This window comes from Trachemys scripta, chromosome 15, assembly GCF_013100865.1.
Source record: "Trachemys scripta elegans isolate TJP31775 chromosome 15, CAS_Tse_1.0, whole genome shotgun sequence".
NCBI classification, from domain to species: Eukaryota; Metazoa; Chordata; order Testudines; family Emydidae; genus Trachemys; species Trachemys scripta.
Window position 1 is genome coordinate 24,118,539 of NC_048312.1, and position 23,729 is coordinate 24,142,267.

The window sequence follows — 23,729 nt, forward strand, 5'->3', positions numbered from 1 at the left end:
TGCCATAGTGCCTGGCCACAAGGGTGAAGGCAGAGTAATACACTTTTCCTGTTAATATAGTTTCTTCTACTGCAGCTATAAATGCAGAAATAATAGGCTGTATTGTGGCTTTCTATTTCCAAGTGATATAGTGTGTTAACAACAGATGATCACCCTGCTGTCCTAAACCAGGTAGCTCTCAAACTTGGAGGGCTCTTGGACCCTGAGGAAGCCTGGATCTCTCTCTATATGTATGTAGCACTGTATTATAATTAGTGCCTCACACTTCCTCAAGATTTAAACTGATGCACTGTACATTCGGCCGGCTGGCACTGCTGTTAGCCAGCACCTTAAAACACTCCCTTCGCAGGGCTGCTTCCTGCTCTGCTCTCTTTGACTGTTGATTATTTTATTGGTTTTGGTCAAACAACTTCCTCCCACCACCACCGCTCTTTAATATTCATCTCTGCCCCTGCCCCTAGCTTGGATTAACTGGATTTTGCTTAAGCTGTTTCATCTTATTACTCTATACGTTTAAAGGGATGGGTTCCTCCCACTCTATGCCAGAAGAGATTCAAGAACTCGCTGACAAGACTGGCTGTGAGTACTGCTCTGTGTTTTTAGCTTCTTTATTTCCAATGTAGTATTTTTAATCATTGCGAATGGCTTGAAAGTGGATTTGGCAAGGGCTCTTTCTCGTCTAATGCATCTCCGATAGCCAGCTGTTCCGGCAAGATTCACTAAGCGTGGGACTCGTGAAGAATGTGGTTTAACTGCATAAGTAACTCGGGACTTTAGGGTGCTCTATGTTGTTGCAATGTACAGTGGCTTTCGAAACTAGACAAGTGATGACAGCAAGATGACAGGGCTGGTTTGAGCAGGAAGGTTTTATAAGTGAACTCAAAACACAACTCGTGTTTTCTCTGCTCTTGCTTGCTACGCAGCCCTTTTAAGGAGTGAGTTAGTTTTGAGTCTGTCTAGCTGCTGATTGTGTGACAGAAGGATTCACTAGGAGTGCTAAGCGCTGAGAAATTGAATATACAAACCTGCAGTGTTTTAATAACAACTGCTGGTCCTTCAACCTCTCTGTGCCTTGACATCCCTGGCTATAGAATGGAGATAATACCAACCTCCCAGGAGTGTTGAAACTCTGAGAATTAATGTTCGTAAACTGCGTTGCGCTCCTTAGATGACGAGTAAATGGGAGCTGCTATAGCCACACACTGATTGTTCCATCATTCTGATAGCCAGTGAGACACAGCTGAGCATCTGAGGAAGGCAGAAGCGGAAACGCCTTGTGAATGTGTAATTTCTGCATAGCTCTCCTTTGCCAAGTGAGTGGTGGGAACACGATAACATGGGGTCCTGCAGGAATTGCTTCTTGGCCCTAGGCTGTTTAACGTTTTTTATCAACGCCCTGGAAGAAAACCTAAAATCATCACTGATCAAGTTTGCAGATGCCACAAAAACTGGGAGAGTGGTAAAGAATGAAGAGGACAGGTCACTGATTCAGGGATCGCTTGGTGAGCTGTGCACAAGCAAACAGTATACAGTTTAGTATGACTACATGGCAATGTGGACATCTAGGAACAAAGCATGTAGGCCACAATTCTATGATGGGGACCTCTGTTTTGGGGAGCAGTGACTGTGAAAAAGATGTAGGGGTTATAGTGGATAATCAGCTGAACATGAACTCCTCAGTGCAAAGCTATGGCTAAAAGAGCTAATGCAATCCTGGGATGCATAAAGAGAGGAATCTTGTTGAATAGGAGCCGAGAGGTTATTTTACATCTGTATTTGGCACTGGGGAGACCCCTGCTGGAATCCTGTGTTCACAATTCTGAGGCCCACAATTCAAGAAGGACGTTTGATAAATTGGAGAGGGTTCAGAGAAGAGCCACAAGAATGATTAAAGGATTAGAAAACCTGCCTTATAGCGATAGACTCAGAGCTCAATCTGTTTAGCTTAACAAAGAGACGGTTAAGGGATGACTTGCTTACAGTCTGTATCTGTCTACACGGGAACAAATATTTAACAATGGTCTCTTCAGTCTAGCAGAGGAAGGTATAACACAATCCAATGGCTGGAAGTTGAAGCCAGACAAATTCAGACTGGAAATAAGGTGCACTTTTTAATGGTGAGAGTAATTAACCATTGGAACAATTTATCCTCGGTTGTAGGGGAGTCTCCATCACTGACCACGTTTAAATCAAGACTGGATGTTTTTGTAAAAGTTCTGCTCTAGGAATTAATTCTTTGGGCAAAAGCTTTATAGAGAAAATATATTAAAAACAACAAAAGTTCCTCCACACTTGGGTGTGATCTCTGGTAAGCTTTTCCTAATTCCAACACAGGGGTAGGGGTCAGTCGTTCTTCAACAAGGGTGGAGGTCCCCTAAGATCCCGTCAGTTTGTTGAGTCAAAAGGAAGACTACAAGTCAGTTCAAGCCCATTCCATTATACCAAAAGCCCTTTCTTTGTTTCCTAGTCTCTGGAAAACTGTGGTAATCTTCCCCCATTGAGTAAAACACAATCACACATAAACCATTCATAAGTTTAATATAACAATCCCAAAAGACAATTCATGGGGTAGCACATACGTGCTAGCCATTGCGCTGATCCTAAACCAGATCTAAACAATCTGCATTTGGGAGCTTTAAAATTCAGTTCTCGATTTCATCCCCCTCACCTAACCCTCAAGAGTTCCATTTTGGAGCTTTTTATAGTGGGACAAACTGTGACATTTGGATCTGGATTCAGATTCTGAACACGGCAATGTTGAGATGTTGAGATCTGGGGTCTTAGTTTGAGCATGTTTCCTTTTAAAAAGTAAGTGTGTGTGTGTGTGTGTAATATTAATATCTAAAATCACATACATGCATTTTGTAATGAATACGTTTGGGGAAGGTTAACATAATAGATGTTTTCTAGATTCAGATGCTTTTTGTGTTTCTGTGCTACTCTGAACTTTTAAAAGTTGCAGTTTTGCCCTTAGTTCACTACTTGTGCTCTTAGACCTTCGTAGAATTTTTGTTAATACAAAATGTTCTTAATTAGAAACAAAACACACACCACATCCGAGAAATGGTAATAGCTCGCCATGTGAGGAAGCATTTTGTTTACAAAAAATTAGCCTGTCTGTTGCAATCAAGGCAGAAACAACAAATTAAGTAAAACCACACAGGGCCAATTAATTAAAATCAAATGAACGTGGACTAATTTAAACGGACAATTCTCCAGATTCTCACCCAGATGGTTAAGCTATTAAATTTATAACTTATAGCTAGGAAGATAACCAGTTGCATAAGAGGGGCCTGGTTAGGAGACAAATAAATTTTGCTCTGATTTGGTGCATCGAGAAAAGAACATACATCAGTTTTAACCTCCGTGCTTCCAAACGACCTGTTGTGGCAGGGAGCGTATGTCCAAGAAATGAACTTGCCCTTTATAGCTGGGAAGCACCTGAGACTAGAGCTATGTGATGTTTTCATCCTGAAATCATACAGAGTCTCCTGTTTGGGGGAGGGGGGAGAGAAGGGAGGATTGTTACAAATGTGCCCAAAGCTCTGTAGGGCTGGGTTTTGTGTCAAGGGGGTTTGAAAACAGATGAGGCAATATCATCCTGCCGTGAGGGCAGGGGACTGGACTAGGTGATCTCTCGAGGTCCCTTCCAGGCCTATGAGTCTGGTTCTACGATCAGCTGAGTTTTGGGACTGAACGAAATTGCTGCTTGTCACTCTGCTTCATAACAGAACCATGAGTGTTTGTACAGCTCCGCCACAGGGACTGGGCCCCGGCTCACTCAGATCTGGGCTTGTTTTAAAGGAACTGAACACAAAGCTCTGGCAGTGGAGTGGGGTGAGACTCTGTGTAACGCGCCCGCAAAGAAACCATTTGCAGGACACGCTCCTCCTGCCTCCCACCTCGAGAATCATAGCAGGTGAATTTCCCTGCAGAGCCAGCCAGTGCTTGAGCCATTTCTGGGGATGTTCTGCTGGGGCAGCCCTGTGCCAGAAAAGGCTTTTTCGTTTTTGTTTTCAGTAAGTGATTTGTGCAGGTTTTTGATGTCACTGCGGTTTTCTCCCTTGGCGGTTGAAACCTGCTTCACTCATCCATTCTACAGTTGCATCCTAAAGCTGCCGGCAAGAAAGCGAGGACGCAGGGTAGGTGTAATAAAAGAACTGATTGCAAGCAGCAGGTTACCATCTATGTTTGTTGGGCTGATTCATTCCGTAAAGTAGAGCTGGGGAGTGTATGAGGTTATTTTCCTTCCTTTGTAATCCCTCCAGGTCCTAGTGTGAGTTAATGAGAGCAGCACAGCGTCAATTTCACATAGATGTTACAAAAGAAATCACTACTCTGTTGTGAAACAAGTTGCCCACAATTTGAAACACTCATAGATGACTTCTTGGCTTTGATAAGCAGTCATTTGGTTTTGTTCTTGAGTTATAATGTTTTTCAGTGTATGATTTGAAAGATAGACCATGTGTGGGGGCAGTTTGTACAGCGCCTAGCACAGTGGGGTCGTGGTCCGTGACTAGGATTCCTAGATGCTGCCACAATACAAATAATAAATAATGTATTGGGATGAGCTGAGAAATACTCACCATAAAACTATCCTCACAGCCTTTACGGAGGTCTTATCACAATGTTAATAAGAGTTGGTATGCCCTAGGGATTAATTATGCATGCAAACACACACACACACACACACACACACACACACACAGATGAGCTTCAACACAAATAGAAACCTAAACAATATTAACCCTCTGAAATGTTCAAATACTTTAGATGAAAGATTGTAAATGCTACTGCATCCAGAAGTTAAGCAGCAATGAATTAGTTTCAGCATCAGAAATACGTTCCCCATCAATCTAGTTCTAAGAGGTTGATGTTTGGATCTACAAATCAGTAGATCCTAAATCTTCCATTCCACTTCATTTTGCAAAGTGTCTTTCTTACAAATTGCATTGTAAGATGCTTTATGGCGTTGATACAATTACAGAGTTGAATAATACATAATTTCATAGGGAGAGAGAGATGCAATGGTCCAGACCAGGGAGAAAAGAGTATTCTGGCCAGCTGAGATTTGAAATGAGAAGGAGAATCAATGCGCTAGAGAGAAGCAGGGCAGCTGTTCCAGGTGTAAGGAGCTGCAGAGGAGAAGGCTCTTGCATGCCTACTCTGGTCGTGTGAATGGCTGGGACCTGTGCTCAATAAGAGGAGAGGTGGCAGCAAGCCCAGGATTAACTGTAGGCATTGACTGATTTTTGAGCATGTGGTAGGTGTGTCACAGGGACAAATGAAGAGACTGCACTTGCCCTGAAGAGCTTGTGTCATGTCTGCTTTGTACTGCAACACAGCAGGGCCGTCCTTAGCTATAGGCAGAACAGGCAGCCGCCTAGGGCACCACGCTACCTGGGGGCACTGCTCTGCCCGGAGCCTGGACAGACGGGAAGCAGTGGAGCATGTAAGAGCAGGGCTGCTGGGTCCTAGAGAGAGCCGAATGCAGCACAGTCTGAGGGAGGGGAGGGGAGGAGTGGGGGAAGGAACTCACCTGTGAGTGTGACTCTTTCCCCCGGCGTGAGGTGAGGCAGGCTCAGCAGCTCTGGCACCAGTATCCTTTGTTGTCCACAGGGCCGGCCCCAGGTTTTCTGCCCCCCCAGGGGGCAAAAAAAAAAAAAAAAAAGCCGCGGCAGCACGATTGTGCCATTCCACTCTTCGGTGGCAATTGGGTGGCAGGTCCTTTGCTCCGAGAGGGACTGAAGGACCCGCCACCAAATTACTGCGCTGCAGACCCAGACGTGCCGCCCCGATAGCGGCTGGAGTGCCGCCCTTTGGTATTGGCAGCCTCAAGAACCTGCTTCTTTAGCTGGTGCCTGGAGCCGGCCCTGTTTCCCATTTATTCAGTAGCTACATCTGTCATGCTTCCCCACTCCTTCACAATTCTGCAGTGCAATTTCCTTTGTTTCCCTTGCTTTTATCCATAATGGCTGTTCAGTAAAACCACTGATGGAATTGATCTGCAAAGGGATTTATTAAATGCAGCATTTGTCAGAGCTGTTTTTTAAAAGATATTTAAACCCACTTGCTTTACTCAAAGGGAATATTTGTGCCTAGGCTTGTGCATCCAGTGTGCCTTCTTGGTGGCTAGTAAGAGGTAATAAGATCACAATTATTCCTTTGAGGTCATGGATTAGTCCAGGAAAGGAGAGACGAATTAGGTGGCCCATGCTAGGAGATTCCCTATGCATCTACCAGAGGGGGGGAAGAGAAGAGATGGAGGGCAGGGAATAAGTCAGTTCAGCCTGCTTATGGAGTACAGCAATAACTGCAGTTGTGTATCCAGTTGTGTATCCCCAACTCTATCACTGAATTGTTTTCTTCCTAACCAGCAGTCAGATTCTATTCTATTCATGTTCTTAAAACAATGCCCATCCCTGATTTATGTGAGCCCTGAGGCCTTGACAATTTGTCCCTTATATGGACTAACCTCATTCCTTGGATTTAAGCAAGTTATGTTAAATGATCACATTAATTTACATTTTGATAAAACAGCCCAAGTGTTATGGGTGGGGTAAAACATAGGAGTCCTGTTAACTTTCTGTAGCACTTTCTGCTCTAAAAGAAGTTGGTGCCTAACTTCCCTTAGGCTACCACTTTTTCACAGAGGCTTACAAACATGCTTTATTTGGTTATGTCGACTGAACTGTAAAACCAGCTCAGCCCTTTGGCCCCCACATCAGTCAGCTGACTCCTGGGACAAGGGACCAGGCTGGATCAGAGGTGCTGGAACAATTTTTACAATCTGTAAACATAGGATGGAAACCACTTCAAAGCCAGGGGGTGCGCGCTTCAGCACCATGGGCTGGAATGGTGGTGGTGGAGGGTCTGGCTGGAGTCAGGGGACAAAGAGACTTGGCTGGGGCGGCGCATGACTACCATGATGGGGTGAGAGGCTGAAGATCCTCACTGGAGTGAGAGATGATAGGAGCCCAAATGATTGGACAACAGTATACGATTCACATAAAACAGAATAAAAAATAGAAAAAATAATACATTTATAAAAAGTGCAAAATAAATTTAAAATAGTAATAATGAATAAAATATAAAAATATTAACAGACTTAAAAAAAGTAAAATAATAAAAACTGAAAAATAAAAGAATTGTAAAATACATAAAAACCATAAAAGGGGAGTAAAATTAAAAGAAACTTTATATATATATATATATATATATATATATATATATATAAACAATCAAATAAAAAAGGAAATACAAGTAAAATATATTAAAAAGGTAAAAATATAACTATTAAGAAAAAACACACAAAAAGAAAGAAAAAAGAAGTACAATTGTAAAACCGAGGGCGAGAGTCCATGGGGCTTGTGCTCCTATATCATAGGTGAGGAGCTCTGATGTGTGCCCCCATGTCCCCCTCTCTGTCCCCCATGTGGACAGGGCTAGACAGCAGTCTCACTCCGGCCATGCGGCCACCCCAGTCTGGGAGTGAGGGGCGGCGCCCTCCCGGGCTTCCGGACCCACAGACAAAGCCCGGGGGGAACCACTCCCATTTATACTTGCTGGACACAAGGCTCTTGCTCGTGTTGTACAGGAGGCTAAGCGACCCCCCCTGTTATACACTGAGCAATGAGGGCTCCCTCCGTGTGGGGCAGAGGCGAGACCTGCGCTCCAGGGACGAGTTAGCTGGTGGACAGACCCCGCCGGAGCGGGGAATGTCGGCAGGCACCACTCTGCCTTGGACGGAGTCATCTCCACTTGAGCAAGCGAGACTCCCCGCAACCGCCAGGCACCTCTTCCGTCAGTGGACGGTGACCCTGACTCCGGGAGAGACCCCTGGGAGAGCGAGAGAGATTCAGCCCAGCCGCAGTGGGCTACACAAGGTACTAGGTGGAGAGGGGAAGGAGAGAGAGAGCCAGGCTGGAGGCCTCCGGGCTCTGCTCCCCTCTCTGCACCAGACTGAGTGGGGGGCCTCAGGGCTTTTTCCAGCGTGTACCCAGCTCACCCAACCTTGTGTCATGGGTCCGGGCCAAGCATTCGGAATGAGGGGAGAGAAAAGGGCAAAGCTGCCTCTGCCCGGGCTGTGCAGGGAATCACCCTGCCCTTCTGGAACTCTCTCTGGGGACCCAGCTGGGATTGTAGCTCATTGAGACTTCCAGAGCCTGGCCCCATTGCAGTCACTCCATGAGGGAGAACAGAAACACCTGCCTTTAAAATTCAACTGTATCTAGGGTGACCCCACCTGTATTTCAAGTTCCGTAATAGAGGACACTGCTGCGGGGGGAGGGGGTATTTTGGGGTGCTGGAGGGGTGTGTGTGTGTACTGGGAGATGGTATTTGGGAGGTGCTGGACAGAGTATTTGGGGTGTGTAAGTGAGGGAAAAACAGTCCCAATTTTTGGGTCTTTTTCTTATATAGGCTCCTATTACCCCCCACATCCCCTGTCCTGATTTTTCACCCTTGCTGTCTGGTCACCCTAGGTGGGGGTAATTGGTGCCTATATAAGACAAAGCCCTAAATATTGGGACTGGCCCTATTAAATCAGGACATCTGGATCTGGTCACCCTAGCTGGGGAGCGCGTCTCTCCCCCGGGCTGGCAGCGATCCATCTCATCTGGGGGGAGCTGCGCAGGGCAGGATGAGCTGCTGTGGCTACATGGGTGCCCCGTCCCTGAGATCAGATGCTGGGCTAACTTCACCACGGTCCATGGGGCTGGCGGTGGTGCCCATTGGAGTGTGATTGGACCTGAGAGTTTGCTGCTGCTGTTGCCACTCTGCACCCCAAGAGGTGGATTTTGGGGTCCTGCAGTTTTCCACCGATCTCCTCCTCTACTGCAGCTGTGGGCCCAGCAGGCTGGGGGGTGAGCCAAGCATGAAAGCAGTATTGTGTTGCCATTTAGATAGGGTGACCAGATGTCCCGATTTTATAGGGACAGTCCCGATTTTGGGGTCTTTTTCTTATATAGGCTCCTATTACCCCCCACACCTGTCCTGATTTTTCACACTTGCTCTCTGGTCACCCTACATTTAGATTGTCATTGAACAACTTTGTTTGCCAAAAATGCTTGCTATAACAATCCCTGAATTCAATTTCAATATATTTTTTTAAATCAATATCTTAGCCAAAAACAGAAAATTAAGTTGTTGACAATTATTTGTGACAGGTTTGGTTTGGGGCAGGGAGTGGGCCAGTTTTCATCAGAGAAACAAAAAAATGTTGACTGACTTTCCTATAGCCCTGTTACTGCTAAATAGAGCCCTCCAACCACTGTAATATGCTCATCCCCTTACTAGTGTACAGAGCAGGGGTCGGCAACCTACGGCACACGTGCCAAAGGTGGCATGTGAGCTGATTTTTGATGGCACGCCGCGGCGGGCTGAGCGGCTCAGCCCACCGCCGCTCTGGGGTTCCGGCAGCTGCCCCATTGCCAGCCGGGGTCCCAGCCGCCGGCCCCACTCAGCGCCTGCTGCTGGCCTGGGGACCCCCAAGGAAGCCCAGGCTGGCAATGGGCTGAGCAGGCTGGCGGCTGAGACCCCGTCTGAGCCACTCAACCTGCTGCCGGCCTGGGGTTCCATTCACTCAGCCGGCAGCGGACTGAGCGGGGCCGGTGGGGGGGCTGGCGGCAGGCTGAGCGGGGCCAGCGGCTGGGACCCCGACTGGCAAGGGGCCGGCAGCTGGAACCCCAGAGCAGCAGCAGGCTGAGTGCTGCCGGCACCCCAGACTGGCAACGGACTGAGCCGCTCAGCCCCCCACCGGCCCTGCTCAGCCCCCCGCCGGCCCCGTTCAGCCTGCTGCCGGCTGAGTGAATGGAATCCCAGACCGGCAGTGGGTTGAGTAGGGCCAGTAACTGGACCCCAGACCGGCAGTGGGCTGAGCGGGGCTGGTGGCTGGACCCCAGACCGGCAGTGGGCTGAGCGGGGCTGGTGGCTGGACCCCAGACCGGCAGTGGGTTGAGCGGGGCTGGTGGCTGGACCCCAGACAAGGATCCCAGGCAAGGATCACACTAAACTTGATAAGATCTGCATTTTAATTTGATTTTAAATGAAGCTTCTTCAATATTTTAAATTTAAATAATTTAAATATTTACTTTAAATACAATGGTTTATTTATATAATATAGACAGAGAGAGACCATCTACAAACATTAAAATGTATTACTGGCACGGGAAACCTTAAATGACAGTGAACTTGGCACACCACTTCTGAAAGGTTGCCGACCCCTGGTATAGAGTGACCATCTGTTGTACTAAGATTCTCTTGCTTTTTTTCCCAGTGAGTCAGGATAGCTTTTGCCAGCCCAGAGGTTGGGCAGCCAATGTCTTACGTTTTCACAATGTTTTGTCCAACTTTCATAAAGTCAATACATGGTTAATACGAGTTAAAAAGGCCTGGGACACTTCCTTGTGGAGAATCTGTGCAGCAGATCACGCGAGAGCTGTGAAAATGTCAGTTTTTGATGGAACTTTAGAGGCAGTGATTTATCCTGTCTTTCTGGCAGTGCCCAAAATGTGCTGCTACGGCTCGCATCTTTCCAAAGAAAAATAAGGCACAATAGGACTTCTGTAACATTTCTGTGCTACCTTCATCTAGAGGAGATGATTCTGTGCTGACTTCATTCCGGTCACTTTGTGCTTTACCTAGGAGTAAAACTAGGGGTTATATTTCCCCACTGCTTGGAAACCCAGCTTATTAAACTGGATAATGCCATTGATCTATTTACAGTAGAAGGTTGATAGAGAGTTGTAACTAACATTAAGACTGATGCCCACTATACATTTAAAACTAAACAGTGGCTTTGTAAAAATGACCTGGGTTTCCAACTCTACCGTGTCTCAGTCAGGGCGGAGCGCCTTGTGAGGTGTCTTCACACTAGCTCAAGGTCACAGCGCAAGAACCTAGAGAGCCTCCTGAAGCACGCTGATAGTTTTGATTTAAATGGACTTGAACTGAACGAAGATTTGAGTACACGGCAACCAATGTTGCCACATGCAAAATCAGTGATGGACATTGTACAGTTTATTCATACCAGCAAACTTGTTGACATATATCCTAATGTGCACATTGCCACTCGTATTCTACCGACAATTCCTGTAACAGTAGCATCAGGAGACAGGAGTTTCTCAAAACTAAAGCTCATTAAAAACTATCTGCGTTCTACAATGAGTCAGGAATGCTTGACTGGTCTTGCTAGTCCTGCAATCGAAGAAGACATCACTTTGTCTTTGTCATACAATGACATTATTACTGCTTTTGCAGCCAAAAAAAAGCCAGAAAGATTGCTTTTAATTAAAAACAAATCCTTGTTTCAATACTTCTTCATATAAATTGCCAATAAAATGTTGACAAATTAAAAAAATTATATTATTTGCATCATTCTGTCAAATCAGAATTTTTTCTATAGCGCTACTTCTTTAGTGCTAGTCCATCAGCATTACAGTGTGCTTAATTCAGTTAAACTGGGTTTAATAACATGCATGTGGCAAGTTTTCCAATACTGTCAGCTTATGTTTGTGTTGTTAAGAGCAAGTCAGGCACAGGGGCACCAGTTTAATAATCCCGCTTAGGGCACCATAAATCCTAAGGACGGCCCTGCTGCAACAAGTAAGGGCTGTAAACAGACAAAAGTGAGAGACAACATGGTCTAGTGCAGTAGTTCTCAGACTTTTGTACTGGTGACCCCTTTCACATAGCAAGCCTCTGACTGTGACCCCCCCCCCTTATCAACTAAAAACAGTTTTTTAATGTATTTAACACCATTATAAATGCTGGATGCAAAGCAGGGTTTGGGGTGGAGACTGACAGCTCGCGACCCTCCATGTAATAACTTCGCAACCCCCTGAGGGGTCCCGACCCCCAGTTTGAGAACCCCTGGTCTAGGGGATAGGGCCCTGGGAGACCTAGTTTCTATTCCTGGCTCTGCTACAGACCTGCTGCGTGACCTCGAGCAAATCACCTCTCCCCTCTTTGCTTCTCTTTCACCTCCCACTCTGGCTGTCCCATCTCTCTAGAATGGGGCAGGGATTGTCTCATACTGTGCAGCTGAACCGTGCCTAGCGCAATGAACCCCTGATCTTGACTGAGGCCTCTAGAGCAGGGGTAGGCAACCTATGGCACGCGTGCCAAAGCTGGCACGCGAGCTGATTTTCAGTGGCACTGACACTGCCCGGGTCCTGGCCACCGGTCCGGGGGGCTCTGCATTTTAATTTAATTTTAAATGAAGCTTCTTAAACATTTTAAAACCTTATTTACTTTACAGACAACAATAGTTTTGTTATATATTATAGACTTATAGAAAGAGACCTTCTAAAAATGTTAAAATGTATTACTGGCACGCGGAACCTTAAATCAGAGTGAATAAATGAGGACTCGGCACACCACTTCTGAAAGGTTGCTGACCTCTGCGATATTGAGTCTCCTGCATAGGGCATTCTGCTGTGAAGCTGAGCGTGCTCATTGTGTTTGAGACAGCTCATGTAGTGATGGGCCTTAATGAAGGGCTAATTTGGCTGCATTTGAAGTGTCTGTGCTTGCAGACGGTGACCGGTGACCGGTGGGTCTATTGGCCTGGTTGATAACTCTTCCCCTCTTCATCTATTAGATTAACATTTGAGAGAGAGAGAGGCTGGAGCCTATGGTTTTCCTCACTGTCTGAGTGCGCGTCTGATTCAAGCCTCAGACGCACCAAAGCAGGAAGGGATGTTTGCGGAATGAGGGACTAGTTCATTTTAAATCAATCATTTCAAAAAAGTCAAAATAAATTATTGGAAAAGGCACAGTGGGCCGGATTCCATCTTGCACGGTTCAGAATGGAGCACGGCCGGACATAGTCCTGGAGACAGGAGAGAACTATTGCAAAGCGTGGTCTCTTGTGGAGTTTTTATAGGGGTCGAGCTGCCCCTCCCCGTGGGCTCAAGTCTAACACTGATGCTGAAATGGTTGCTACTGCGCTGGGAAGAACTTAGACATGTAATTTCTAAGGTTGAGCTGGTGGATGAGAGGCAGCACAACTAACTGCCTCATGGGGGCGGGGTGAGCTGAGTTCTCCAAGGCCAACTTGGGCTCTCATTATGGAAGCAGAGGTCAGGGTCACTGTGCAGGCAGACTGCTGAACCCCAGATACGGTCTAGCGAGCTCCTGTTGCTCTTCCAGGTGATATTGTAGCAGCATGGAGACTGAAGAAGGTGGAGTCTAGCTATCCTCTGCCAGGTAGGGGGTTGCTGTGATGTGCGTAGGGACATGGCCAACACACACGTTAGCCCCCAGTGTCATGTGTTCATGGTGGGCCTCCTGCTGCCTTAATCCAGTCTCAGCGAGGCAGGGTCATGGGTAGAGAAGGGGAGGGAGAGGAGAACAGGGAGGTGTTTTAAAAGCTCCCAAATCCAATGTTGTTGTTGTTTTAAAAAACATTTCACTTGCAAACTGAGATGCTTGTACAAAAACAATAAGGAATCCATATGCATCCGAAGACGTGAGGTTTTTACCCACGAAAGCTTATGCCCAAATAAATCTGTTAGTCTTTAAGGTGCCACCAGACTCCTTGTTGTTTTTGCAGATACAGACTAACACGGCTACCCCCTGATACTTGAGATGGTTGTGTGTCTGAGCAGAGGGTAGTGGGAGGTATCGTCCTATCACTCCTTAGCCTCAGTGGAATTCAGTCACAGACAGGCTAACTACAGCAGCTAATACAACACTACCTGTTTGGGCTCCAGTTCCCAGGGAGGAGAGAGACTCTGGTATCGTAGTCGGATCTGTTGGCATACGCTGCTCTCAGCCATGGATTGGTACCTGCTTGGTGTTCTGCAGAGGCTTGTGCGATGATGAATTAACCAGTCATTAGAAAGAACAGACCACATCACAGAGCTGATCATTTCCAGGTATCTGGGGCTGGAAGGATGGAGTTGAGGAGAGAGTAAATTAACGACAACTGTGGGGTGAATGTGACAATTGTCACATATATTTAAGGCTGTGAATGCCAAGGTGGGGGAAAGATTACCCAGAGTGGCTTGGGGGGGGGGGATGAGGTGGGGAAGAGAGGCCCCAATTCAAACCAAGACCATTTTAGGATGATACCTGGAGGTATTTCCTAACGATGCAGCTGTCAGACCACAAGAGTCTCCAAAGGGAAGGGGTGAAAGCCACATCATTGGAGATGTTTGCAACTGGACAAGATAAGCACTTCTGTAAACGCCCTAGGGAACCATCCTGCTTCAGCTGAGGGATGTTCCAGATGACTCAGCAGGTCTCTGACTCCCATGAACTGGCATGTGACTGTCCCTGATAGTCTGCTCAGGCCTTCACCCTCTAAAGCAGAGGTCTGAATAGGACAGAGCGCATGCATTAATACCACTGCCCAACAAAAGAGTTTACTTCACTCACGGTAACTTTGGGCCCAGATACGTTTTCTATTGTAAGCTACAAGGAGTTTTGCTGTAGATTTCAAGAGCCGAAGGATCAAGCTCTTAAGGAGCAGGTGACAGGAACACAAACTATCATTTGTTTACAAGCCGCATCTTTAAAGGCAAAACCAGCCTCCTTTTGCCTCCGCTCTTTAGGGCAGGGCTGCAAGGCCTAAGCGGTCACCTCAGAAGCAGTGTAGCACTATGGTAACGCACTGGACATCTCAGCTTTCCACACAGAAAGGGAGCGAGGCTGCCTTTACAACCTGGCTTTGGCTGGAGGAGAAATCCGATCATTTAAGGACATACAGTGCTGTGTGTTTATGAGACCGTGACTCATGCTGGCCACCTGAGCCAAAATATCAAATTAACCACCTGAGAAGTTAAATGCTAACCCTGCCCATGTGGGGTGATACAGACGTGATTGCTGATTACCAGCTGGCTGTTCGGTGGCTTTTGTGAAATGAGTGGATGGTCTCAAGCCTGTTTCCAGCGCACAGGTGTTCATGGTACCAAACTAGCTGTCACATCGGCAGCAGAGCGGAGAGAAGAAACCTGCGCTGTCCCTGTGTCTATGTGCTTCCAGGATAAACTCTCCGTCCAGCACCTTTCTCTGGTACTGACATTCACTTAGGCAACAATAAAACTGCCCTCATTCTCAGCCCGGATTCCTCTCTTGAACGTGCATAAAAATAATGAAATGATACAGCTTAGGTTCCCCTCCTGTACAGTGCACATCCAAGCAGTCAGAGGAACGTGGAGAGCCAGTAGGAGGCAAGGGCATGTCACATGATGGCCCCCAGGAACCGGCTTATTCAGCTAGATCAAAACTCAAGCCCCCAAATTTACAATGCACCGTTGGTATCAGGCAGTCTGCCTCAAGGCCCCATTTTACTGCTGTGGCCTTTCTAAAGTGGCCATCATTGTGGCATCTAGGCCCTACAGTCAAGTTACTATACTGGATGGGTGCCTGCCTTGTTAGTATCAAACCTCTCCAGCCACATCTTGTTCCAGAACAAGGTCTGTAAATCTCTGCAGGAGCAGTGTTCTAAAATGGGAGGGAGGTTAGGGAGTGGGGAAGGGGACTAGTTCATGCTGAAGATCTGCATTTTCGTATGAAGTGCACTTATAATAAAAAGCAATCCAGCCTGGTCACTTTTATTTGTTATCCAGTCCCCATCGGTCTTTGTTCTGGCATAGCTCCATTGAAGACACTTGACCCAACATAACCCCAAATAATTCCTGCAGTGTTTGGATAAGAGAAACCAACTCCATCAAAGTTCTGGCACTATTTCTGATGCCATTTCCAGAGCAGAACCGTCTATCCTGAGCCTCAGTAACATAGCCGGGCTGAGATCAGACTGCAGTGCAAATTGGAGCCTTTGACATAATTGTGCTCCTTTGCTGTGAACAGTCCTGTCTGGAAAGCCAGGAGCCCATAACCATCAGCTGGTGAGTAACTTCTGTCCCAAGCCCGGACAGCCAGGAGTGTAATGGCGTGGGCTCCTTCCCACTCCCTCCAAAAAAAATGTGGCTTTGGCCCAGATCTTCAAAGGTATTTAGGCATCACATCCCTGTTGGTTTCAGTGGGAGTTAGGTGCCTACATACCTTTGATCTTGGCCTCGGTGTAAATGTCAAGGTGGGATTTCATATTCACTGTGTCTGTGAGTCCAGATCGAGTCTACTCAGTTTGCAAGTCAAAAGATGTTTTTCTGACTCCAAGCCTGATGAACTCAGCCTGGGCTCTGACAGCCAAGCTAGGTGAAAGTGAAGCTGCAGGTCAGAGTAGGCCCAGTTTCACCTGTACAAACCCTAATTGTTTTCCGCTTAGGCCCTCAGTGACACCTGCACAAACCCTCAGCCTGCATATGGAGCCCTGCAAGGTGATGTTGGGGGGCTGGCAGCTAAGAAGAAAACAAAACCCCCTCAGCTGTTCACTTGCAAACAGAGAGATTTGATCTGGAATCAGTGAATATTGGCAAAGGAACCAGATTATGCTAGTTGTTGAGGAGAGAGCGTGTGGCCTACTGGATAGATTGCTGGACTGGGCCTCAGGAGACCTGGGTGCTATTGGGTGACCTTGAGCAAGTCGCTTCACCCCTCTGTGCCTCAGTTTCCCAACTGTAAAATGGTGTGGATCATACTGACCTCCTTTGTCAAACACTTTGATGGAAAACTCTGTATAAGAGCTGGGGATTATCATTGTTGTTATTAGAGTCACTTTCCAGGTCTGAACCACATTTAAAGTACCACATAGCCAGCCCCCATCATCTGGGGCTAGACTCTATGCTTGCCTGAGGGAGACCCAAGTTCAAGTGAGACCTTGCCTCTTTCCTGAGTCACTCAGGACCTGTGTATGATCAGAAACTGATTCCCTTCCGAGTGCAAGCTGTGTGGGACCGTGAGCGGCAGGTTGCATTGCCCTAAGTCCTGTACTCCTGGAGCAGTGGTACTCGCCTGCAGGGGCTGCCTTCCCTCCATCCTTTGTCGTGTAACTGCAGCTGCTGTTGGCTAGGGAGAGGGCTCCGGCTGGGAAAGCAGGAGGCAGGAAGGGAGGGAGTGTGCAGGTCTGGCCTGCATGAACACTTGGCAGCGTGGCTGAAGAGAAGGCTGCGGAGTGGCTGGCCCTTGCCAGGAAAAGGTACGTCTCAAGAGAATTCTCTGTTGTGCTAAATAAGTTGGGGTGGTAGCTGGTGCAGCACAGCCTGTATGGATTGAGGCAGAAGTGTGTTTAAGTCTGAGTAAAACAGAAATCTTGGCCTCTCTAAAAGGGTCATCACCCTGGATTATTTTGCCTTTCCTGGCTGTTTACATGTGTGCATTAGCAGACAGGGTGGAGAGGGGGCAGTTTGAGAAAGTGAAGTTAGACGCCAAATACGTGTAGGTTTGGCCCAGCCCCAGTATAACCCGAGCTCTGAGAACTCTGCTGGGAAGTGGATTCCCACGACAACAGCTAGCCCTAGAATATCATCTCTCTGGGGCAGGGACGGGTTTGTATTGCGCTGGGCCTGGGTGCCGCTGGAATTCAAATAATGCCAAGGGACAAAGTCATAGTGTGAACCGTCAGACACAACTCTACTGTATTCACGACACACTGTGAGCTGGGACCCTGCAGTTCTGCTGGTACTCTGAGCCAAAGGCCAGTGGTTTACAAGACAAACTTTGCCTCTCTACAAAGGAAAAAGGACACTAAACTATCTAAACTGCTACATGCCACAAGGAGCCACAACAGTAGTTCCCTTAACCCACCCAGCAATATTGTTAATCTTTCCAGCTATACTCTTAGCCCAGCAGAAGAATCTGTCCTATCTCGGGGTCTCTCCTTTTGTCCCTCCAGACCCACAAACATGACACAATTCCGCGGTGACCTAGAATCCTACTTTTGACATCTCCGACTCAAAGAATATTTCCAACATACCTCTGAACAGCTTACTAACCCACAGAATCCCCCCTACCAGCACTACAAAAAAAAGGATTCTGCGTGGACTCCTCCGGACGGTCGAAACAACAGACTGGATTTCTACATAGATTGCTTCCGTCAATGTGCAAAGGCTGAAATTGTGGAAAAGCAACATCACTTGCCCCATAACCTCAGCCATGCTGAACACAACGCCATCTACAGCCTCAGAAACAACCCTGACATCATAATCAAAAAGGCTGACAAAGGAGGTGCTGTCGTCATCATGAATAAATTGGAATATGACCAAGAGGCTGCTAGACAGCTCTCTAACACCACATTCTACAGGCCATTATCCTCTGATCCCACTGAGGATTACCTAAAGAAACTACACCATCTGCTAAAAAAACTCCCTGACAAAGCACAGGAACAAATCTGTACAGACACCTGCCTAGAACCCTGACCAGGGGTATTCTATTTGCTACCCAAGATCCATAAACCTGGAAATCCTGGACGCCCCATCATCTCAGGCATTGGCACCCTAATATCAGGCTTGTCTGGTTATGTGGACTCTCTCCTCAGACCCTACGCTACCAGCACTCCCAGCTATCTTCGAGACACCTGAGGAAACTACAATCCATCCATGATCTTCCAGAAAACACCATCCTGGCCACTATGGACGTAGAAGCCCTCTACACCAATATTCCACACAAAGATGGACTACAAGCTATCAGGAACAGTATCCCCGATAATGTCACAGCTAACCTGGTGGCTGAACTTTGTGACTTTGTCCTCACCCACAACTATTTCACATTTGGGGACAATATATACCTTCAAGTCAGCGGCACTGCTATGGGTACCCGCATGGCCTCACAGTATGCCAACATTTTTATGGCTGACTTAGAACAACGCTTCCTTAGCTCTCGTCCCCTAACAACCCTACTCTACTTGCGCTACATTGATGACATCTTCATCATCTGGACCCATGGAAAAGAAGCCCTTGAGGAATTCCACCATGATTTCAATAATTTCCATCCCACCATCAACCTCAGCCTAGATCAATCCACACAAGCGGTCCATTTCCTGGACACTACTGTGCTAATAAGCGATGGTCACATAAATACCACCCTATACCAGAAACCTACTGACCACTACACTTACCTACATGCCTCCAGCTTCCATCCAGGACACACCACACAATCCATTGTCTACAGCCAAGCTCTAAGATATAACCGCATTTGCTCCAATCCCTCAGATAGAGACAAGCACCTACAAAATCTCTATCAAGCATTCTTAAAACTACAATACCCACCTGCTGAAGTGAAAAAACAGATTGACAGAACCAGACGAGTACCCAGAAGTCACCTCCTACAAGACAGGCCCAACAAAGAAAATAACAGAACACCACTAGCTGTCACCTTCAGCCCCCAACTAAAACCTCTCCAGCGCATCATCAGAGATCTACAACCTATCCTGAAAGATGATCCTTTACTCTCACAGATCTTGGGAGACAGACCAGTCCTCGCTTACAGACAACCCCCGAACCTAAAGCAAATACTCACCAGCAACCACACACCACTGAACAAAACCACTGACCCAGGAACCTATCCTTATAACAAAGCCCGATGCCAACTCTGTCCACATATCTAGTCAAGTGACATCATCATAGGACCTAATCACATCAGCCATACCATCAGGGGCTTGTTCACCTGCACATCTACCAATGTGATATATGCCATCATGTGCCAGCAATGCCCCTCTGCCATGTACATTGGCCAAACCAGACAGTCTCTACGCAAAAGAATTAATGGACACAAATCTGACATCAGGAATCAGAATACTCAAAAACCAGTGGGAGAACACTTTAACCTGTCTGGTCATTCAATAACAGACCTGCGGGTGGCTACCTTACAACAGAAAAACTTCAAAAACAGACTCCAACAAGAGACTGCTGAGCTGGAATTGATATGCAAACTAGATACAGTCAACTCAGGATTGAATAAGGACTGGGAATGGCTGAGCCATTACAAACATTGAATCTATCTCCTCTTGTAAGTATTCTCACACTTCTTATCAAACTGTCTGTACTGGGCTAGCTTGATTATCACTTCAAAAGTTTTTTTTTCTCTTACTTAATTGGCCTCTCAGAGTTGGTAAGACAACTCCCACCTGTTCATGCTCTCTGTATGTGTGTATATATATCTCCTCAATATATGTTCCACTCTATATGCATCCGAAGAAGTGGGCTGTAGCCCACGAAAGCTTATGCTCTAATAAATTTGTTAGTCTCTAAGGTGCCATAAGTACTCCTGTTCTTTCTGGGTGCCTGAAGATGCCTTGTGGGATTTCCAAAGCACCTAGATGCCTACCTGTGTCTTCAGGCACCTAAATACCTTTAAAACACTGGCTCTAATTCCTCACCTGGTGACCTTGCCCCCCCATGGTACTTGTGGACCTGGGACCACTAGAAGTTCCATCGGAGCTCAGCCTCTCCCCCCATCAGAAGGGACTCAGACGCCAGGGCATCTACACCAGCATGACTTCAGTCACTGAGGCTCCTTTCATGTTGGAGGTGGGAGCGGGGAGGTGGCTTTGTTGTAGACTAGGATGGTGATTGTTGTGCATGGGGCTAAAACAGCTGGTTAAGGGAGCCCAACAAAATGGCAGCGGTGTTCAGATTCTCTCTGAGGCCAGGATTGGGCGGCTCTGACTCAAACAGCACAGAGCCCAATGAATCCAGTGCCTTTCTCTATAGCCTGGAAGCCTGCATGTGGGTACGGGCCAAGGACATCAGAGATGAACGTTCTTTCTAGGGGATACGAGCAGGACGGGTTGACCCTGCGCGTCTCTCACAGGGAGTGCTTTCACTCGTGCGGGTGTTGCTGCTTTCTGGAAAAGGACTGAGATTCTTTTGAACACAATGTCCAATCGCAACTGCTCGTCTGCCTGTTCAAAAGGAGAGCTGGGCCCAGCCTTGTGCTGCCAGTGGTGGCATGGGAGGAAGACCTGGCTTTGGGAGAGACCCCTTTTGTTTTGTACCAAGGGCAGGTGAGTCACCTGGAAGGGAGAGGTGAGGCGCTGCAGCACACAGAGCTCCTCCCCCTCTCCACAGAGCAGTGCAAGCATTTCACTAGCATGTAACATGGCTACCTCATGATCACTAGTGGTCCCTACTACACATAGCACTGTGGGCTCACTGTACCCTCCATCTGTGAATCTCAAAGCGCTCCACAGCCCTCTGGGGGGGTGCTACTTCCATTTTACATATGTGGCAAGCTACATTACAAAGAAGTGGTGACTTGCCCAAATTCACTGGCCCAACTGGGAATAGAACCTCTGTGCTAATCATAGACTCCCTCTGAACACTCTGATGGCTGGGAGAGGAAGCGGTACCATTTTGCTGCCAGATGGGATTTTTGTCACCGCTTGTGCGTTTCCTGAGGTTTATAAGACTTAGATTTAAAACTAAGTTCCAGATGTGTAAGCCTTCCTTGGCCCCATTGTTTCCATAGCAATGGTGATCTCATCAAGTGGCAATGTGAAAGGTCAACAGCTGACCTCTAAGCTTTGGAAGCAATGTGTAGAAAAAGTTTCCATTTATGTGAAAACCATGAACAGAAGTAAAACAGCAAAGCATAAACCAGAGCAGGATTTTAAAAGCACTACATGGCTATAGTAGAGATGTAAGAGTAATAGGTCAAGTCCCACGTTAAGCAACTAGAGAGTCAAAATACAGCAGGATCTTGATTATCCAAACAGCTTGGCCAACCCCACCAAATTTGTTTGACTAACAGGGAGTCAGTGACAAGGGCAAGGAGACATGTCACATGTTACAGGGGGTTCAGATCCTGACAGTCTGGGCGTGTAAGAACTTGTATTTTAATAGTAGCTTTTTAAATAAAGGTTCTGCCCCATTCCATGATAGATTCAACCACTCACCCATGGGACATTGCCAGAATTCATTGCCGGCAGACTGGAAAATCCAGGTGCAACTGTTCCTGGTGACAGTGAAAAGTATTAGTAGATGGAATTTACACCTGTGTGTGAGCGCGAGAAAAGGGAAGTCTTGAGACACTTGGGATGGAAAAAGAAATGCTGTGCACTGGATTTCTGGGCCCACCTGGTATTGACTCACTCATGAAGCCTTAAGCAGCCAGAGAACATGAGCTAGATGGCTGTGCTCACCTGGACGTGGGTGCTGAGTGTAGCCTGTGTGAGGGGGAAAACCTAGCGCCGATGTCTATACTCAGCTGGAATTGATGTTCGAATACAGCCACTCAAAGAAGAACCTGAAGTGGACTTTAGGCTACTTGCTCAAACATGTTTTTCCATCCACCTCCTAAAGAGGAGATTTTGCTGCATTGTTGACACTTGGCTGAGCTTTGAACTGTGGCTAGTGGCCAGCCCATTCTTAGTCTCATGCCTTTCATCCTGTTACACAACACTGGATCTTTTTCAGGTGAGCCATTGGGATAATGTGGATCTGGTCTAGCCATGGCTAGTCATAGATGTGTGATCATGGCTTCCTTCCACAGCTGGAAAGCGTGAAATTGTCCCATCCCCAACAGCTGTTGTTGCTGCAGCAGATGTAAGGCTATCTACTGTGAGTCACTGAGGGAAATATCGGCCTTCCAAGGGGAACAGTGGGGGGCAAAAAACCTAATTGGCTTCAAGACTGAGCTTGATAAGTTCATGGAAGGGATGGTATGATGGGACTGCCTACGATGGCATGTCGCCCATCTGCAACTGCCAGCAGCAAATATCTCCAATGGCCGATGATGGGCCACTAGAAGGGGAAGGGTTCTGAGTTACTACAGAGAATTCTTTCCCTGGTGTCTGGGTGGTGGGTCTTGCCCACATGCTCAGGGTCTAAATGATCCCCATATTTGGGGGGTGAGAAGGAATTTTCCCGCAGGTCAGATTGGCAGAGACCCTGGGAGGGTTTCACCTTCCTCTGCAACACGAGGCATGGGCCACTTGCAGGTTTAAACTGGAGTAAATGGTGGATTCTCTGTAACTTGGAGTCTTTAAATCATGATTTGAGGACTTCAGTAACTCAGCCAGAGGTTATGGGCCTGCTACAGGAGTTGGTGGGTGAGGTTCTGTGGCCTGCAATGTGCAGGAGGTCAGACTAGATGATCGTGATGGTCCCATGATCTGACCTTAAAGTCTATGCGGCTAATAACACCAAGTTGCAAAACACTTCAGCAATGGGAACAGAGAGAGACAGAAGCTGCAGCAAACAGCATAGAGAACTTCCCAAGACCTGTAAAATATTTAGGCCAACGAACTGGGGAGGTTTCCCTTTCAAGGCTGTAAAACAACAACAAAAACGGAGCAAAGCCAGTTACTTAAAAGTTAGAAAAATATCAGTATAGACCTGATACCTGCTGGCAACTGTAGTTAAAATCATAGATCTGCCAATGATTTTTTAATGTGCTTGTGAATTACCTGCCCTGCTGCGAAAGGCCCATTAGCGAAAGCTTGTATTCCATCATATCCCATGTGATTCCATAGGCCATGTCTCCCGTCTCTGGGCCTGGGTCGGAGAGAATGTGATGCTCAACGGGCACATGGCCAAGAGCTAATATCTTGTGCAAACAAAGCAAAAGGCTGCTTTCCCCACTGCTGATAATTACTATAGTCAATATTTATGCACGTCTGAAAAGTACCAGCCCATGACTGATTTGAGTCCTGTAAGTATGAACATGAGTTTCTGGCGAGGTATCAGTGAAAAGAAAATAACTTCCACCAAGAGATTAAGGAGTCAACAAATCCGTGATTGGTCTCACCACAGCTTATTGCAGGTTAATATTAGGGCTAGTTCCTCTTGCTTAGCGTGCTTAGAGCATTGGAGTGGGAGTCTGGGGTCTGTCCAGGGCTCTGGCAGACTTGCAGTGTGATGTTGTGCAAGTCGCCAGCCAGCTCT

The 23,729-nt window shown here is 47.0% G+C and overlaps 1 protein-coding gene across 2 annotated transcripts in view; it reads left to right on the forward strand.

Moving 5' to 3' along the window:
• Nucleotides 1–250: 250 nt before the first annotated feature.
• The window catches only part of TESC (tescalcin), a 38,800-nt gene continuing 15,321 nt past the window's right edge, over nt 251–23,729 (forward strand). The window contains exon 1 of one of the 2 annotated variants that reach the window (XM_034791212.1): nt 251–579. In XM_034791212.1, the coding sequence (XP_034647103.1) occupies nt 522–579 (58 nt within the window). In that variant the 5' untranslated portion in view covers nt 251–521. Of the gene's footprint in view, nt 580–3,720; nt 3,920–23,729 lie in introns of those variants that run through there. The other variant, XM_034791211.1, reaches the window with a different exon arrangement.